The 17,714-nt window shown below is 39.9% G+C and overlaps 4 protein-coding genes across 9 annotated transcripts; 2 read left to right on the top strand and 2 right to left on the bottom strand.

Moving 5' to 3' along the window:
* Positions 1 to 1,971: 1,971 nt before the first annotated feature.
* On the bottom strand, positions 1,972 to 6,016 carry LOC115743763. 4 transcript variants are annotated; one of them, XM_030678708.2, is made up of 8 exons: positions 5,389 to 6,016; positions 4,483 to 4,630; positions 4,245 to 4,395; positions 3,911 to 4,036; positions 3,655 to 3,735; positions 3,326 to 3,518; positions 2,971 to 3,241; positions 1,972 to 2,444 (listed from the first exon to the last, which is right to left on the bottom strand). In XM_030678708.2, exons 1-8 carry the CDS (start codon positions 5,593 to 5,595, stop codon positions 2,182 to 2,184), a joined length of 1,440 nt encoding a protein of 479 aa, XP_030534568.1. In that variant the 5' UTR covers positions 5,596 to 6,016; the 3' UTR covers positions 1,972 to 2,181. The 4 variants fall into 4 exon arrangements, with proteins under 4 accessions (XP_030534568.1, XP_030534567.1, XP_048135199.1 ...); XM_030678707.2 differs by having other exon boundaries at positions 1,972 to 2,447; positions 5,389 to 6,015; XM_048279242.1 differs by lacking the exon at positions 1,972 to 2,444 and adding an exon at positions 2,849 to 2,886 and having other exon boundaries at positions 5,389 to 6,015.
* A 1,559-nt stretch (positions 6,017 to 7,575) lies between these two features.
* On the top strand, positions 7,576 to 10,557 carry LOC115743699. Its single transcript, XM_030678604.2, has 4 exons — positions 7,576 to 8,160; positions 9,149 to 9,207; positions 9,546 to 9,602; positions 10,085 to 10,557. Exons 1-4 carry the CDS (start codon positions 7,660 to 7,662, stop codon positions 10,236 to 10,238), a joined length of 771 nt encoding a protein of 256 aa, XP_030534464.1. The 5' UTR covers positions 7,576 to 7,659; the 3' UTR covers positions 10,239 to 10,557.
* Positions 10,558 to 10,692: 135 nt separating this feature from the next.
* LOC115743698 (protein SRC2 homolog) lies at positions 10,693 to 12,173 on the top strand. 2 transcript variants are annotated; one of them, XM_030678603.2, is made up of 3 exons: positions 10,693 to 11,260; positions 11,462 to 11,960; positions 12,048 to 12,173. In XM_030678603.2, coding segments are annotated over exons 1-3 (957 nt in total). In that variant the 5' UTR covers positions 10,693 to 10,803; the 3' UTR covers positions 12,049 to 12,173. The 2 variants fall into 2 exon arrangements, with proteins under 2 accessions (XP_030534463.1, XP_030534462.1); XM_030678602.2 differs by having other exon boundaries at positions 11,462 to 12,048.
* On the bottom strand, positions 12,123 to 16,037 carry LOC115743697. Of its 2 annotated transcripts, none has more exons than XM_030678600.2 (6): positions 15,553 to 16,035; positions 14,753 to 15,221; positions 14,117 to 14,456; positions 13,597 to 13,695; positions 13,344 to 13,464; positions 12,123 to 12,664 (listed from the first exon to the last, which is right to left on the bottom strand). In XM_030678600.2, exons 1-6 carry the CDS (start codon positions 15,770 to 15,772, stop codon positions 12,447 to 12,449), a joined length of 1,467 nt encoding a protein of 488 aa, XP_030534460.1. In that variant the 5' UTR covers positions 15,773 to 16,035; the 3' UTR covers positions 12,123 to 12,446. The 2 variants fall into 2 exon arrangements, with proteins under 2 accessions (XP_030534460.1, XP_048134641.1); XM_048278684.1 differs by lacking the exon at positions 12,123 to 12,664 and adding an exon at positions 12,710 to 12,927 and having other exon boundaries at positions 15,553 to 16,037.
* Between the last annotated feature and the right edge of the window lie 1,677 nt (positions 16,038 to 17,714).

Genomic DNA, 17,714 nt, shown 5'->3' on the forward strand with positions numbered 1-17,714 from the left:
ATGATAATTTGATTGACTGACAATATAAATCTCCATTAAGGGAATCTTGGGCTGTTGCCACTGATTTGTGGGAAGTATGTCCCCACATAACTTACAAAATTAGTGAGTTAATCCGTCTTTTTCGTAAGTACTTTAGAGGAAGTTAAATTTTTCCTCCTTAATCATGGACCCTTCTTGCTCGCCTCGCCTTTCAAAAGCTGTTCGGATATAAAATTCGATCATGTTTCTCGGCATTATCGATACATCGCATGCCACGTATTTTTGTAAAGACAAGTGTGGATGTTTTTTACCCATTGAAAATGCACCAAGAGATTGATACGAGAGATAATTATAATTCCCGGGGTAAACTTAGCGGAGCCCCCCAAGAAAATTAGCCCCAAAAAGAACATAGACGCGCAAAAATATGATGAAACTTTAACTCGTAGCTAGCCTTACAACAAAGGTTAATTATTGCAAGACCCCACACACCTTTCATTTGACTTGGCTCCTGTCGTGTTCGTATCTGGGTCGCATCAAGACACGAACCCCCTTGTGTCAGATTTCTCCTCTGAAAACCCACCCATTAATTTCTTCTGGGCCTGGCTTGCAAAAGGCCTATGAAAAGAGAGAAGAAGGAAAGGTAAGTCCCCAGAAAAATTTCTCTGCTTCTTTCTTGGCTGGAAGCTTTTACATGGTGTCGTTCAATCTGCCCAATGAAGAGACCTGCAAAAGTTTGGATTACCACTTCAAATGGGAATTTGGAGTGGATGAGTACTTCACGGTTAGACATCAATACTTGGGTCATTAGATTGAAAGGCCTCCAAAATCGGGAAAAATATCGAAAAAGTTATATATCTATTACAATTGTGTCAATTTACTCGCGAACATTTTGCCATAAGGTGTTGCGGCCCTCGCCTGGTGTGGACTGCAAAGCTCTTGCTCGCCCAAACCAAGCGAGGGCTGCAATGCCATTGCCAGCACTGGGCAAGGCTGTCGCAACCCTCGCTTGATCCGGGCGAGGAAGTCCCGGCCTTTGCAGGCCTTAAATCCAAAAAAAAAAAAACTAAAGAAAAGATAAGAAAAAAGGAAATAAATTATTTAAATATTATTTAAAAAGTCCACGTCACCTCGGCCGACCAAATTTGATCGGATCGAGTGGATTAGCACAAATGTAAAAAGTGTAGCGCTGAATTGACAAAAAAAAAAAAAAAGGTTTAACGCACATTTATAATAAATTTTTAAAAAAAATTGTTAATAGTTCTCCCCCACCAAATTCCCACTACACGTGAAAAGTATGAAAAAGACGAGGGTAGGGCAAATGCTCAAAGGCATTTATGTCAGCTTTGGTCCCAAATGCAAACTGGCAAGCAGAGAGAGAGAGAGAGAGATGTTGGAAAACCGTAAAGCATCATACCTGTGATGGCTCCATCATCACATTTTTGCGAGCCTTGTAATGCATGTGAACTGCCGAGGAATCGCTTTCTTCTTCCACCTCTCACACGCCAACTGTGAAAGAACAAACAAAAGTTTGGCGATCCATATTCCTTCAGATTTGCCGACCAAACATTCTCCCACACCCCCCCTAGCATAACAACTCTTCCCTCAAGCCAGAACACTTCAATGGGCCAATATAATATTAGCAGCTTCAAGCCACTTGAAGCTGATCCAGGAAAAGATAAAAGATACGATTATGTAAAAGCTTCTTCACATGACCCACCATGTGAACCAAGAAAGCAGTCTCAGTTTGATTGAACAGGGCCCCATAAATTTAACTAGAATTAGCAAGCCTGTGGAAAATTCATTGTTAATTCGTTTCCTGCCAATTTCATCTGTAAGTATCGTCTAAGTTTTAAAGCGATGGCATCATTTCAAAGCTATTAGCAGCTTCGAAGTCATCCCGCAGGAAGAAGCAGCTTTGCACCGTTTCCATACGAACAAAGACAACCATGAATCCAACGAGTAGGACAAAAAGTAACAACCAGGAGAGAGAAGGAAGACAAATTCTGAAACAAGGGAAATTAGAGAAGAGGTACCAGTCACTACTACATCAGCACTCTAAAATACAGCCTTAAGAAGCTCAAACTTGACAGGTACAAGAACTAATAACACACTTAAAAGGGTAATCGTGCGAAGGCTTCTCCCAGATCATTACTCACATCCGGGAGAATTACAATGAAATGAAATCTAAAAAATCGAGAACAATCAGTTAGACCATACATGTACAAGGCCATGCCTATTGCCTGTATAAATTTCGTTTCGCTCTTCATCATAGAAGAGTGCAGTGATGTCTTCCAAGGCTTCTGCAACTGTACTCCTAATTGTGGAGGCACGGGCACGCTTCTTGGAACGGCAATCACCACTACATTCACTGCTACAACTACATTCATCCTCGACAGGGACACTGTTGCTTGCTTTCACTTTAGCAAGGCATTTCCCTGTCAATATGTTACTTACATTGATGGATCCTGCTGCAAAAACCAGTAATAACTGTAACGGGACACTAATATCTGCGAGAACATGCTCCAACCAAAAAATATAGCCAGAGAATACACATCTGAATATGATTCAGCGAGAAAGAAAAAAAAATACAGTCCAGCTATCCTTTGACCTCCTATGAAAGAGCAAAGAATTAGATGATGCAGCCTGCTTATGTCAAATTCAAGAGGCAAGTGCACCTATATATAGAAAAAAGACTATTCTGCCTCTGATGGGTTCAATCCACATCCTCCAACAATTAAAAAAGTTAGTACCGACATACCATGCACAAGAACTCCATCAGATGAAACTTCCCATTCTTTCGATAGCTTTGTTTTAATCACTTCTTTTAAGGGCTAGTAGGGTGACAGAGTTCTCGGTATTGGAAAGACAGAAATGACTACTTACGTCAGGGCCAACATCCGTACCAGGCTGCTGGCACACGAAATGGTGGAAAAAGGTAATGACTCCCATGTAAACTAATGAACCCAAAGAAAGCAAAGTAATGGGAGTTACCATTTCCTTCGGATAAGGGATCAACAGAGTCAGCCTTGCAGTAAGAAATGATAAGGTCCTGATCACTAGTGATGTATATGTTGTTGGTATTGCAATCTGGATGCCACAAGAGGTGATCTTCAAATGATGTTACAAGCTCTCCACGGAAGTTCCACACAGCAACAGTTCGATTTCTAAAAGTCAGGAATAACTGATTTTCATAGAGGAAAATAAATGCTGACGGTGTCATGAATTCAGATCTGCTAACTTCTGTTAGCTCAAAGTTGCGAACCTGCAACATTATAGCAATCAGCAGCTGGACTTCATCGGTCCATATCAAGACATGCCTCAACAGAATATCAAGAGGGATACTTACATCGAGAATCTGGAGATTCTCGTTTTCTTGCTTGACTAGAAGCTTCTCATTGAATTGTTCAATAAAATCAACCTTCTTACTTCGATGAAGGAGATGATTGAATGACTTGAGAACAGTACCATCCTCTATGGAAAGAATCTTAAGAGGAACATGACTGCTAGCTTTTGTAAATATCAACAACATGATTCCCGGGCTATTAGAAATTAAAAAAAAAAAACAACATAAGTGTGTGATCATAAGAGGCAACAAGATAAGGGAGAAGTTCTTAAGTAACAGTTTCAATGAGGATAAAAATGTGACGAAACATGATGCAGCAAAAAATAAAGTACCTTATCTTGATTTCTTTAACATTTTTATCAGATATGGAGTACAACATCGTGTAATTCTTTAGGTCAAATACCTTGTATATACTGCAGGAGAGAAGAGGAGGTCATAAAAAGATGAAACAAAATTACTGAATTCTCGGTAAGTTCTCCCTCCACTACATGCAAGCATAAGTCATAAACAAGATGAACAAAGAGAAATGAATAACCAAATTTCCAGAGCGCAAATAACTCCAATTATGGACCTGATCTTGTTTTTTACCTGTCTTGGGCAGAGTACGTAAGTACTTTCCCATTCACATCATCGAACTCCACAAAACCAGGCCATTTCAGCGATTCAGATTCAAAAAGCGCAAAGCCAGCATCGGGTTTTCCCCTCCTTATGTACCTAGACATCAACAATCAGAATTGATGACAACGCAGTTGTGGGAGAAGAAGATACTGCACAAGATGTCCTTTTCCAGAATTGAGAATGGTGTTCCTTTCTAGCCTTGTGACTCCTTCATTATGGCTTTTATGTGGTTCTATAAGTTTTTTTCACTCTACAAGAGAAGGTGGTGTTGTATAAAAATTTGGCGATGGAGAAATTGACTTACTCAATCCTCGTGCTTCTGCATTTTAGGGAACTGAAGTTGTCAGATGCATAAACTGAAACTGTGATAAGTGAGTCGTTGTTCTTGTTATAGAACAAACTTCGAATAACTTCACCATGACTGACATTTAAAAAGCAGATCCTTTGATTTGTCTCTGCATTCCAATAAAGAGTCATAAATCACAAAACTGGTAGAACATCCATGGTTTTGGTAAAGAAAGCAAGAAAACCATGATTACTACCTCGACTAAAAGCTGCACAAACACCAGATTGAGCAAGGGCAAATATAACATCGCGTGCTGCTACAATCTCAATAATCTTTGACCTCTTTCTCAGAAACGTCAAGACCATGGAACAATGACCCTTTGGGTCATGGGTATCATATTCCTCCTGTGAATAAGTCCCACGATCATTCAAATCAGAAAACCACAATCAGCATATGCAAAACATCCACATAGAAAGGCTTTCATCAATCTCAAAAGACGAAACATTTGTCATCTTTGAGTTGAAATCCCATCCTAGATTTAAACAAGAGAGGCAGCTCTCCTGTCTGACTCTGCATATGCAACTCAAGTAATGCCAGCAGATATATTTTCAAACTTTTGGCATAATTTTTATTCAGAAACTAAATTTTCATCTCCTTATTATATCAATGATCAGGGGAACAATATAAGCATTACGTGAAAAAGCCTGAATGAGGCAAAAGCACCCATCCAAGTGTCAATCCCACATAAACAAAAAAAAAACGAATATTTTGCACAGATAACATCTATATCTCCCTAAACATTGCCTTTTCTCGACTAAAGATCAAAGGAATCGTGGTTAGTGATTCATTCCGCACCATCCACGTTTTAAAATTTTAGGCATTCATCATAACAACTTCAATGCCCTCCCATACAAGTTGTAAAATTGTTGACAATCACTCTTGCCCAGAAACCAAATTTCTGATTGATGTCCACACAATCCCACAAGTTAACTTAATGGATCAAGCCTAAATGCTACGGAACTCGCAGTCCACCTTAAAAGAAAAACAAGCACGAACAGCGTCTCCAAATCTTCATCCAGACAGGCTCCCACCCCACTCAATAAAGACCTAGCAAGTAAAAAAAAAAAAATACCGAAGATAACAAGAGCCCTTGGCACTACACCTGCAACCGAATGTTTCTGAACCGCTCCTGGGCGTCGGTCATCGAGAAAGCGCGGTCACGCTTAGAACTGATTTCGCGTCTCTGAAGCTTCTTGACGCTGTTCACGAACCCATCCCCGCCGCACCACCATCTCGGCCTCTTCTTCGAAGCCAGCACTCTTCTTCCACTGCAGGGCCTCGGACTTGCAGATATTCGCTTCCCCTCCATATTTCTCTCTCTCTCTCTCTCTCTCTCTCTCACGCACAAGCGCACAAGCGCAAAAGCTTACACTTCTAAACTACAGAGATCGACACGACCATCTATTCCGCTCTTCCCCTCTTCTCAATTTTCATCACGCGCTCGCCACAGCTTCCGCGCTCCACTCAACGCTATTCCGCCCTCACCCCCAACCAACGAACCGACCAAGCCCCGCCGGATGGGGATGAAGAATACGGTTTCCAACAGGGGAGTGAGTTCGAGTTCGACCCACCTCCGCTGTGCGCGAGCGAGTCGAGAGGGGAGAAAAATTCACTCCGTGGGTTGTGGCTCTCTCTCTCTCTCTCTCTCTGCAATAGAGAGTGGGATGTTCGTCTCGTCTCGTTTCCGATCTGGTTTCAAAATTTGCCAACTCGAGGAAAGGGAAGGAGGACGCCGGACTCCGATGGAGAACGGGAAGCTTCAGGCTTTTTTTCGCAGCCTCCAACCGAAGCCCAGAGTCCAGCCCAAGACAAAAACGATTTCTTCGAAAACACAAATACCGACAAAATCCAATGATGTACTCCACTTTATTCTTGTGGTGTATGTCCTTTTTTTTTTTTTTTTGGTTGTTTGTGGTTTTTTTTCCTTGGGGGGGGGTCAATCAATAAAATTCACACTGCAAATCCAATAGTTTACGTGAATCAATAACATCAGTTTTCTAAATTTAATCTGATCGTTTAATGAATGAATCGACGATAGAACTTGTCGAAGAAGTTTAACATCCTCCTTTTTAATTTCAACAAAATACTTTACTGATATGTGTAGCACACGACGTTATTTCCAATGTCGTGACATATGAATTTTTCACACTAATATGCACGAAAAATTGTCAACACGACACTTGATGTTCTTTTTTTTTTTTTTAGAAAACGAGAGAAAAATGAGGGGAACGGAAATTTTCGAGATGAAATTTTGCAATCTTTTAAAATTTTGCGAGAGTGGGAAGAGGAAATATTTAAAAAATCAAAGCATTTTTTTTCCTCTCTTCCATACATAGCCTTATAGATCGACCTAATCACATAATGCCATGAAACAAATGCACACGATTTGTCATGCCTTTTGTATTAAGGTATTATTACATGGGGAGTATGCTAGATTGTAATGGACAAAATTGTTTTATACAAAAAGCCAGGAGTATGAGTGATTTCGAGACTTCGAGTTTTTACTATGAAAAAAAATATTACGAAACTCTTTTGTTACGTGTTACGAATTATGACTCCACAAAAACAGACAAAATAATAATAACATGCATAATAGAGATAATTGTCAACTAGATCTTAAACATCTTACATTAAAAAATTTATATTCAGGTCTCCTTCGTTAATATATTACACAAGAACTCCGTAAGATAATTTCACCATCATAATTTTGCCAATAAATGTCATGGGGAATTCGTGCAAATTACTAGATTAACTGTAATCGAAGAATGAGATAACGACACAAATAGTCCTTGAACTTTGATCTTATATGCAACGTAATTCCTGAACTTTTAATTTGATCAATTTAGTCCATTAACTTTTACCCAATGTGTAATGTGGTTCCTGAACTTTTAATTTAATTGATATTGTCCTTGAACTTTTGAAACATATTCAACTTAATCCTTGAATTATAGGAAGATGTTCAATATAATTCTTTCATTAATTCAAGTTCCTGAACAAAGTTGAATATATTCTAAAAGTCAATGGACCATATTGATTAAATTAAAAAGTTCAGAAGTTACGTTACACGTTGGATCAAAGTTGACCATTTATTTTATTTTGTCTTAAAGAATAGTAATACTTTTTAAATCTTAATGTTCATGGCAGAGACACGGATATAATTGAACGTGATTAACATTTTCATTTTTCCAGCATTTGATTTTATCGGTTTTTCCAAAAAAAATTCCCCAGTGCCATTGCAGAGCGCCGCGATTGCTTGGACACGATTAACCCAGAAAGCCGACACAATCCCATGAAGAGTGACAGCGAATGATGGCGAACACATTCCCTGTGTAAATGCGACGGAGAGAAAAGGAGGAGGTTCGCACCGGCAAAAATGGCGTCCGTGGCCTCTTCGAAGCAGATGAACCATCACCCCATCTTCTCCAAAACCATGGAATTGAGGTGGGCGAAGAGACCCAACACCCGCAATCCGCACAAACTGCAGCTGCCGCCATCAACAGGCCCGTCGTCGGTCCCGATTTACATCTCCACGAGGCCCGGCCACGTCGACCCCAGCGCCCTCAGAGACCTCTACGCCGCCTGCAACCTCTCGTGCCACCGGTTCCCCAACTTGGGTCCCGACCGGCAAGGCCGAGAGGACGACGTCGTCGGGCTCCGCAAGCTTCGCGTCGCGCTTGCTCACAGCTCCGTTGTCGTGTCCGTCTTTTGCAGGGACGAGGACTTGACGTCGGACGTGGAGCAGAGCGCTGTGGTGGGGATTGGAGGTTTGGTGAATAAGATGTTGCCGAGAGTCCATCCCTCGGATGGCCGGTTGGTGGGATTTGGCCGGGCTGTTTCGGATTTGGGGTTGACTGCGTCCATCTACGACCTCATGGTATTATGTGAATCCTCTGGTCTTCTGCTGTTGTTTTTCGTGCGAGATATGCATGTCAAGCTTTTTAATATTTCTCTGGAAGAATGTATACGAAGCTTAATGTTTTAATATCTTTGCGTGGTTATGGAAGTCGTAATTTTGTCACACTGTTCGAATCCAACTCCATCTTTCCTCGAATTTACTCCAGTCGGAGAAATGATGCTAACTAGGAAAGATGACATTGAAACGATTGGGTAAATCAAGTATGGAAGCTAAATGGTTTTTGGAAAAGAGATGAAGAAGTATTCACATTTGAGTTTGACTGTTTCCAACTGGAGAGAATGATGCAGGATCATAATCCTAGCTCTAGTTTTAGTCTTTACTTAGGCTATTAGGATTAATAAGTGGTCATGTGGTAGTCATTTAACTTTCTAAACGAGCTCCGGTGGCTGAGATCAGAAGTTATTATTTTAGGTCAAGAGTTGATATTGTGGTACAAATGCATCCCAAGTATAAATAGGCCTTGAGGTACCTTCGTCATTAGTTTTTGTTGATTATATAAACATGGTTGGCTTCTATAAGCCCTACAATATATTATCTTTGACAGCCTCAATTCATACCTCGTTTTCTGTTCTTTTTGCTATCTTTTGGCCCTCCGACCACATCCAATTGGTATCAGAGTCACTTGCCTATATCACTCATGCTGGGTGCAGTGCTTACAGTCAGCCCGGGCTGTTGGGGAATTGCCTAGTCAAAAACTTTTGCGAAGGCAATGATTCAGTTTGATGTAAAAGTAACTTTGTTGTAAAAACTGGTTAATGGAAGCAAGAAGATTGTGGAGCTACTAGGGCTATTTAGGATGTTGTACTTATATGTTGGCTGTGTTTTGTACCCTTTGAGTCTATCTTGCTGGATATTCACATAATAAATATTGCTTTTAGTTTGTTTGGAATGACTATTTATTGTTTATATGCATATAGTAATGTAATCGTGCCTCAGTGCCTCCCAGGTTATTCCTTCGCTTCGAGGAATGGGAATTGGCCAGATGATTGTCAAAAGAATTGTAAGGTCTGTTAGTTGATTAAGTTCTGATCGTTACAGAGTAAGATGGTTAGTGAATCCCTTTACACACCCACTCTGGCAATTCTCAGTTAACTTTAATTCTGCAACTTCCTTGATTGATTCGGTTGGCATCTTTCTTCCTAATCTGTTACAGTAATTACTCCTCTCATTATCGGGGATTATAATTAGAAATATTTACGGATTTGTCCCTTAATAAAACAAACAATCTAAACTTTCCCTTGGTTAGAAATACGTCTACGGGCACCTTTATCAAGTACATGAACACCTTCTCCGTTCTCTCAGTAAGGATTTCTGGTATTTTCATCGAACCCTTGTTAATGCAGGATCCTCACAAGTAGAGACATATATGACATAGCAGCTCTTTGTTCAGAAAACGAGAGGTAAAACTGCTGTCCCTGAAACTTATGTGTAAATTATGCAATTGATTTTACCAGAAACTGACAGGAAAGTTTTCTGAATCTTTTGGGATGGTGCTGACTGCTGGGTTCCTTCCTTGCTTATGTCCCCAATTATTTGAGCAACTTGCATGACTTGTGTTAGGTTTCCTCTCTGTAATGCTTGCTTAAATTATGATCTAATAACTTGCACATGACGCGTAATATCACTAGTCAGCGAGACATTTAAAGATCCCATTAATATCTCTCTTCTGTGCATATATATAATAGAAAGACTATTTGTGAGTTAAGTACTGGGGTTTCCACTTCATTCCGAATTCAATTGGTTTGCTCATTTTTTTAGCTGAAAGAGAAGTGTTGCACTCAGCATTCTCTATGTGCATATACTTGTACTTGTACATGACAAGGCAGCCAGTCAAATTTTCTCATGTACTTTTTTTTATATCTGACATATACTTTTGTTCAAGGCCACTTTTTGAAGCATGTGGATTTGGAGATGACATTTTGGGCTCCACGACAATGATGTATACGAGAACTGTATCCGATGGCCATGGAGTGGTCAAGCGCGCTGGTCATAACCTTTTGCTGGTCCCAACACCTAAAGATCGCACTGCTTCCTGAACATCTACCAACTCATTGAACTAACAAACTCACCGCTGCTGGCGACTTTTGGAGTTTTTTGTCAACTCTTTTAAAGCAGAAGTGAGATTCTATTGCCTAAGTCATAATGGATGTTTGTTTCAGTTAAGCTGTTGCGCAGTGAAGGAGTTGCATGTACATAGTTGAATTCTAGATGCAGAGATTGTGTAAAAACCGATGCATCCGGGCTATGGTCCTTTTGTTCTGTTTATAAAATCAACTCAAGTTAATAGGGACAATGTATTTATTACATTTCCTTTTTTAAGGATGCTTTTAGTATTGTTTTTCTGGCTGATCAAAAGAGCCTTTACTTACAAGCTATGCTTCGGGTTAAGACTTAAAAATTGCAGAGGCAGCATCTGAAAGATCTCCCCTCATAATGTTGTTTACGTGTAAGAATTCCCTGATATTCTAAAGCTAAGTATTCTTGCATCCGATGCAAAGCACCCTTTGCCTTTCCTATCTCCATATCAACTTTATTCCGAAAACCTCCCACAAGACAAGGTAATATCACTCTCACCACCTCGAATTCCTTCCCAAACTTAGCATGGGGAAGATCTGGATCGAAATAGGATTAGTTTCTGCTCGGGGACTCAAACGACCATCGCTCTTGAAGCTCCAATGGTTTGCCGTCGGTTGGATCGATCCGAAGAACAAGTATTGCACCAAAATTGACCCTTCTGGGAATGCGAACCCCATTTGGAAGACAAAGTTCGCCACATTGGTCAACGTCTCTAACTCGGAATTCCAGGACCTGGCACTCCATGTAGAAGTTTACAGCAGAGAGCCTATTTTCCTCCGAGAAAGGCTCCAGGGAACAGCTACTATTGTCCTCAGAGAGTTTCTGGCAAAGCATGCAAAGAATTCTGATGTTACCAGGGCAACAACAATTGAAGAAATGGGGAGTTATCAGCTAAGAAAGGGAAATTCCAGCAAACCACAGGGGTTTGTCGATATTTCTGTTCGCATATCAGAAGAAGGGGCAGAGTCTCATAATCACACAGGTTCTTCACATGGTTTTTCATTGAAAATATGGCCAAAATAAGTTTTTTCTTATTTCTGATCATTCTATCCGAACAAGCTCTGAGTCTTGTAAAGAATATATTCCTCCTCATTTGCTACTGATTTGCCCCTTTTCATTTAAATTCAATTTCTTCTGGTGGGAATCAACCAAGTTATGTTACTTCATCAGTGTGATTTTGTAGGCAATGGAGGACTCATGCTCATGGATCGTGGGAATCACATAACCGTGACACATGAAGATACGTTGGCTCAAGCCTTCCCAACGCGACTGCCCATAGTTCGACAAAGTCGAGAAAATCATCCGCAGACAAACGCCCCAGAAAATCATTCAACGCCAATAGAGGGTAACTATCACAACCCATCCGTAGCTGGACCGAGTAATTATCCAATTAGAACAACTCCACCGCCACCTTCAAATGTTGGTTTCATACCCACCTTTCTTCCGAGGACAGAAAATCTGCCAGGGTCTCATATGAACATGTCTCCATCCGGAGCAGAAGGTGGACAAGGCAGAGGACAGGGGTTTGGAATGGGATTAGGCGCAGGAGCACTCGCAGCTGGTGCTGCCATTTTTGGTGAAGACTTCATGTCAGGATTTGATGTTCCTAGAGGCTTACAGGATGCTAGTCTTACTGTGTCAATGGATCCCCCCTTTCTGATGAAACAGCATATTTTTCACTACATAAAATGATCACCTCATGGCATTGAAATTGTAATTTTTCTTGTTCCAACTGTATGGATGAATCTGCATAGCTAGACCATTCAATGATTTGCCAGTCTTGCGTAAGTTTAATTGCGTCAAACCCTGTCGGACACTCGAGCAGAGATTGTACAAGAAAGACCTCAAGCACAGCTCATCGTACAGCATAGCAATGTCATTTACAAGATTTTGCGACAGGTATTTTACAGATTGACACATAGTACTAAGCTCCCAAAAATTGTAAAAATAATGCATGTCAAGTTCTGCAATAGCAACAAATAATTTTCTCGTTTCACTGACCTAAATATTCCAAAATAATTGGCCATCATCTGGATTCTAGAATGTGAAAGCGACTTAGGCGGTAACACAAAACTCCTTCAGCGTTTAGAAGTCCAACTCTTTCTCAGTTGATCCATGATATCCGCTTGAAGCAGGAGGACGAATGGTTTTCTGCAACTATAAGAGTACTAAGATACAGCTTGCAGAATCTGTTGCTCCTCCAAATCCCCGAAAGCCCTTTGCAGAAACTTCTCGACAGCAGAAACAAACTCTTCTACCTTTTCCTCATGGGGTAGGTGTCCACATTGCTTAATTACTTCAAGACATGATCCTGGTATGACGTGTGAAAGTCTCTCGGCATTCCAGGATGGAACAAGCCGGTCATTGTCACCCGTGACAATTAAAACTGCATCAGAAGAGGCAAAGACATTAGAATCGAGTCCATGAATCTATCATTCCTAGGCTACTTGGTAATAGACACCCTAGTAGAAGTTCTTTCTTTTCAATTTCTTTCTCTTCTTCAATACCGAAAATCTAGACCAGCAATTTTCCTGCCTTAGTTTGGCAATAAAGGAGATGACATGACTACAACAGTGGGATTGGTCATTCTTTTTCAAATGTGCAAAGTAGCTTATTTAGAATGAAGATTCAATGTTTGTGCAGTTTAACCCTGTGGAGATGGAAGTATCGGCGGAAAACAAAACCTTTTGAAGAATTAGATATAACAGTAGAAAGGGAGTATGGATGGCCTTGGCTGTGATGGAAAAGAAGATTTTTATCAGTCCCCGACTTGTAGAGCCAATGAGAAGGTTTAGAAGGTGATGATTTTCGCTCCGATTACATTTGGCGTGACTAGCGAACAATCTAGTTTATCTTTACTGAAACTTTGGTTCCCCTCGAGATAATTGATGTCCGGAACATGGCATGGCCAATCCACTACTAGAGTAGGCACCAATTGTGACCAGTTGGTCTCCCTAAGGTGTCCTCACCTCCCAGTCCTATCTCCTCCCTATTTCTGGCCAAGTGGCCTTATTAAAAAGTATTCTCTCAAGAATACACATAAAATATAAGGTTTGCGTTGTTACCTGGACAAGAGATTTCATGCAGTCTTTCTGCAAGTGGGGGTTTTGATTCAGAGTCGGCATCCAAAAGCATTGCAGTGGTGTACTCCAGGAGAGCTCCGTCCCAATACTTACTCCTTAATGGCTGAAATGTGGTTTTATCATTAAGATGCAGTCTCTTAAAGCGGAAGAAGTTAGTTGGACAAAGCACTCTTAGTCCCCTTGCCCTCCAACACAATATAAAGAAGAACAGATTTATCATGACATGACCGAGTACCTTTGTATATCCATGCAGGACATGTTCGTTGATTTTGTTTGGATCATGCCATGCATTTCTAATGGCAGCTACACCAAATTTATCAATTACCATCCTTACCTGAAAACCACGAAAAGACATCAACATTAGTATAGCAGAAATTCTACAGCTAGGGATCCATTTATACTATCTACCATAGTGTGGTTACCACTTACTGTCCAGCAATGAGTTTTTAACATATTTAAATCAGAAGATTCACACCACATTCCACACCCAATGTTAGAAGAAATGAGCAGGGCAATAACCCAAGTCGCTGTTGAGCCCATGACCCAGTCGCTTAAATAGGTATTACTATTAATCTTTGCCAAGCTACAAGAAAAACACGAGGTAACATCTCCATGGAAAATAGAGAAAATGCAACAAGCCATTACTGCCGAAATTTGTGCCACAGAATACAACAAAATGAATAACACGAAACAATATGAAATTAAAACTCTGAAAAGATTTACTTATCCGAAGCGAGTCTAGAAAGAAATTTTACCAGCATAATAGCAAAAGCAGAGCGCAGGAAAGTCGACAGCAGCTTCTTATATAGAGTGGAAAGCATGCCTCCCATCCCCTTCACCATTTGCACCAGCCCCTTCGAGATGTAATTAATGGTCTGTGACAAGAACCTGAAGATTCTCAAGAATGGGTTTCCTGCAGCATCCAAACTGGATGATTTATCTTCATTCTTGTTCTCTCTTCCTAGATCACTACCTTTGTCGCCTCTACGTGAAAAATATGGTGCAAGAATAGCAGGTGCTACAAGAATTAGCGCAGCAACACGTTCTGGAGCCTCAAAGTATGTATTGACTGCGACAAGGGAACCAGCGGAATGCCTGAATAACAATTTACTTCTAAAGTTAGCTGTCTAATACCAACACTTAGCAAAAGACTCAACAAAATAGAGGAAAATTCTCTGGCAATCTTTGGCTGCCATGGTTGTGTGGGCTATTTCCAGGGAGGGGGAAACTATATATTTTGAAAACCTAGTTGAGAGCCGTGCTCATAACCAAGCACCTTTCCTTTTCTCTAATTCCTGGAAATTGGCCAGTTCAATGGCCACATGCAATTCAAAAGAGAGGTGGCTAGGCAACAAATGATGTACAAGTATAAAGAGAAACACATTACCTACCCCACCAAAATTGCTCTATCTGATGCGATGAAGTTAATGAAATACAAAGTGGCTAGGACTGAAAATGCCATGGAGTACGGATTTAGAGGATTCTCGTCCTTTCTTGTAGATGAAAGCTCAACAGATTTAACCCTCGATGTCAATCCAAAAGCCGGTCTATCGAAAGCGACAATTCTGGAACCAGTTAACCCAGCCAAACGCTTCATAACCCTATTCCAGGAGAAGACAGAAGCTCCAAACCCATGCAACAAAATCATAGGAATATGAGGCAGTTGTGCATGACTTGCCGTTTCCAAAGAGTCACCTGCTTGCGATGCCACATCATAAACCTTGTGGTGTATGTGGACCCCTTTAAACTCGCAAAAACGACTGTCGGGATCCGCAAGGAGTGCCGGGTCCAACAGCTCATCTTGATCTACGCCAGCAACTGTCTTCTTCTTTTCCTTCTTCCTCACATCCAACAATCCCTCTGCATTATCATGTCGTAAAGAGTCACTCTCATAGCTTGCCACTCATCTGGGCGACCACTAAAATAAACCAATCAATTTCCATGCTTCATTCACTGTTCCTGTTGAATCTACAACAACGTAATAAAAAAAGAAACCGAAGCTTGCTGTTCAAATTTGTTATTCTGAAACTCATGGACACTCCAACGAACATTCAATGGTGTGCCTTGTGCTATATTACCAACTAATTATGGTTACAACACAGAACAGGAAACCAAAGGACACTGATTTACCCAAATCCACCCAAGAAAATACAAAATCGACTCAAAAGCACAGAGACTGCGGATGGATTACCTGAGTATTCTGCACCTGAGCCACTCACTGAAGAAGTAGAAGCAAGAGCTACAAGCTTAAGATGCGAACTTGAGTGTGATTTCGCATGTTGCCACGAAAGGAACCTTTTGCTGATCTTGTTCTCACCCTTGATTGTCGAAGAACCATCACCTCGTAAAAGATTGAAACTTTGACCCCGAAACACCTTCCCACTCACATGGGCTAGTGTTCTTTGAGCCATATGATGATGCAGGAGCTGCAAAGACGTAGTATTTTGAGTGGAAGACGGATACCTATTAGGCCGAGCAATTCTTGACCTTGATTGGCCAAAGAATGGGAAATTCTTGACCTTTACAGATGCCTTGTTCCCTCTGTTCGGAAGATAACATTGAATCGTGTGAAACTCTCCGCCACGCTTCAGCTTGAACCAGCAACGTCTGCTAAACGGATGTCCTTACTTTCTACTGGGTGAAAAATAAAGAAGATAAGAGTGACTGTAATATTTGTGCTGTTCGTCGCCAAGAGTTGCCCAACGAGAGAGAGAGAGAGAGAGTTGTAGAAAAATGGACGAGGTAACCAATAACCATCTACACTAAAATTCGTATGATAATTCTCTTAATTGAGTGAGAAGGGCACCCATTGCAACACTTCTAAAGCAAAAATTTATTTGATTATGTAATTTTATTTTGTTACTTCTGCAATATTTTTTTGCTCTAAAGGTAAAAAAAAAATCTCTTCATAAGTGAAAAAATTTACGTCTCATAAAAAATTGATTTATATAATAGAAGTGTCGCCATAGGTGCTAATTTTTTACAAGTTTAGATAAGGAAATGGCTTTTTGGAGAAACAGAAAATTTTTATATATTGTTGAGAAAAACCCATAATTGATTTTGAAATTGACAAAATAATTTATATTTTTTAATGCAATGAGATACTTGTTTTTCATATTGTCCTAATGTACATTCAAGTGTACAATCTGACGAAAAATACTCGGATGGTGTTTTGAAGGACTCGGACGCTCCGTGAAGCTCGGATGTTGTTACGTAGTTCAAGCTCCGAGAGAGTATTTCGTGTGCAATAACCAGATTATCAAGAAATATATTCAAAATAATTTAATTTGCATATTACATCGTTACCACGACTAGCAAATCAAGCGGAATTCGTTCTTGGAAATTTTCGATCATGAAGATCAATCAAGGATTTGGATTAAGCGAGACGATGATGACTCGTCTAATGAAAAAGTCTATTTATGAAAATCCAAGATCATAATTATATGGGCGATTTGATTTGACGAGAGATTCTTTCCTTTAGTTAAACTTCAACGACTACGAAATCTTTTATATACAATATTGCTCAAACGGGAAGTTTGAGGATTGATTATCTAGAAATCTTACAACGAGTAGTTAGAGATTGATAAGTATAAAAGAAAACCTCAAGGTTGAAGAACGTACAATAAGAGAGTAGAGTATTAAATTTTAAGACCAAAAGAGCTTCACATCCTTCATATTCTTTTAATTTAACATTGTAATACTTAAAGGTTCATTTAGTGAGAGAGTGCTATACGGGAAGTCTATTAACTCAAGTGTCGTCACAACTGTTGTAATCGGAATCCGGTCGATTGGCTGCCATCGTGAATAAGTTGATGTAAACTTGAATAAAATCGAATCGCCATAAACTCTCTATGCAAATTCTCTAACCCTTAAACTTCTTGTTATTATTTTGTGATAGATTGAATTGTGCACTATGCTGATTCTGAAAGCATCTTATTAGCGATCATCGTCTAAACTAAGTTTCGTACTTTTTTGTTTAATTTCCGCATTGATTTCTTAAATTATGTGAAATCACCTATTCATTCCTCTGGATGATAACGTGAGCATTGCCATATATCACTTTTATTTCTAATTCTCCCCTTGAAATTTAAAAATAAAATATATATTTTAAAATCCCAACATACAAATATCTAAAGTATTTCGCACTAAAGTTAAATCACAAAATAAAACTTATAAAAGAAAAAGTAAAACTCACCTTTGGGAACAGTGAATTTCATTTTCTAAAAAAAAAAGTTAAGAAAAGACAATGTAACTTAGTCAACCTTTTCAAGGTGCTACTTATAAACTCTTTACGAAAAGTTCCTGATTTTGGAGGAAATTTTAAGCAAAGATTTGAAGTGTTCTCATTTTTTT

The sequence above is a fragment of the Rhodamnia argentea genome, chromosome 5, assembly GCF_020921035.1.
Source record: "Rhodamnia argentea isolate NSW1041297 chromosome 5, ASM2092103v1, whole genome shotgun sequence".
NCBI lineage: Eukaryota > Viridiplantae > Streptophyta > Magnoliopsida > Myrtales > Myrtaceae > Rhodamnia > Rhodamnia argentea.

Bases quoted from the DNA above. Each gene is read 5' to 3' on its own strand.
- LOC115743763 (XM_030678707.2), bottom strand. From the start codon at position 5,595: ATGGAGGGGAAGCGAATATCTGCAAGTCCGAGGCCCTGCAGTGGAAGA. The intron at 3,736-3,910 runs GTAAAAAACAAG...TCTCTCCTGCAG, and splicing joins ACGTACTCTGCCCAAGACAG to TATATACAAGGTATTTGACC. The intron at 3,519-3,654 runs GTACTTTATTTT...AATTTCTAATAG, and splicing joins GTTAAAGAAATCAAGATAAG to CCCGGGAATCATGTTGTTGA.
- LOC115743699 (XM_030678604.2), top strand. From the start codon at position 7,660: ATGGCGTCCGTGGCCTCTTCGAAGCAGATGAACCATCACCCCATCTTC. The intron at 8,161-9,148 runs GTATTATGTGAA...AGTGCCTCCCAG, and splicing joins CGTCCATCTACGACCTCATG to GTTATTCCTTCGCTTCGAGG. The intron at 9,208-9,545 runs GTCTGTTAGTTG...TTGTTAATGCAG, and splicing joins ATTGTCAAAAGAATTGTAAG to GATCCTCACAAGTAGAGACA.
- LOC115743698 (XM_030678602.2), top strand. From the start codon at position 10,804: ATGGGGAAGATCTGGATCGAAATAGGATTAGTTTCTGCTCGGGGACTC. The intron at 11,261-11,461 runs GTTCTTCACATG...GTGATTTTGTAG, and splicing joins AGAGTCTCATAATCACACAG to GCAATGGAGGACTCATGCTC.
- LOC115743697 (XM_030678600.2), bottom strand. From the start codon at position 15,772: ATGGCTCAAAGAACACTAGCCCATGTGAGTGGGAAGGTGTTTCGGGGT. The intron at 15,222-15,552 runs GTAATCCATCCG...ATGATAATGCAG, and splicing joins CTCAGGTGCAGAATACTCAG to AGGGATTGTTGGATGTGAGG. The intron at 12,665-13,343 runs GTAACAACGCAA...CTTCTGATGCAG, and splicing joins GCATGAAATCTCTTGTCCAG to TTTTAATTGTCACGGGTGAC.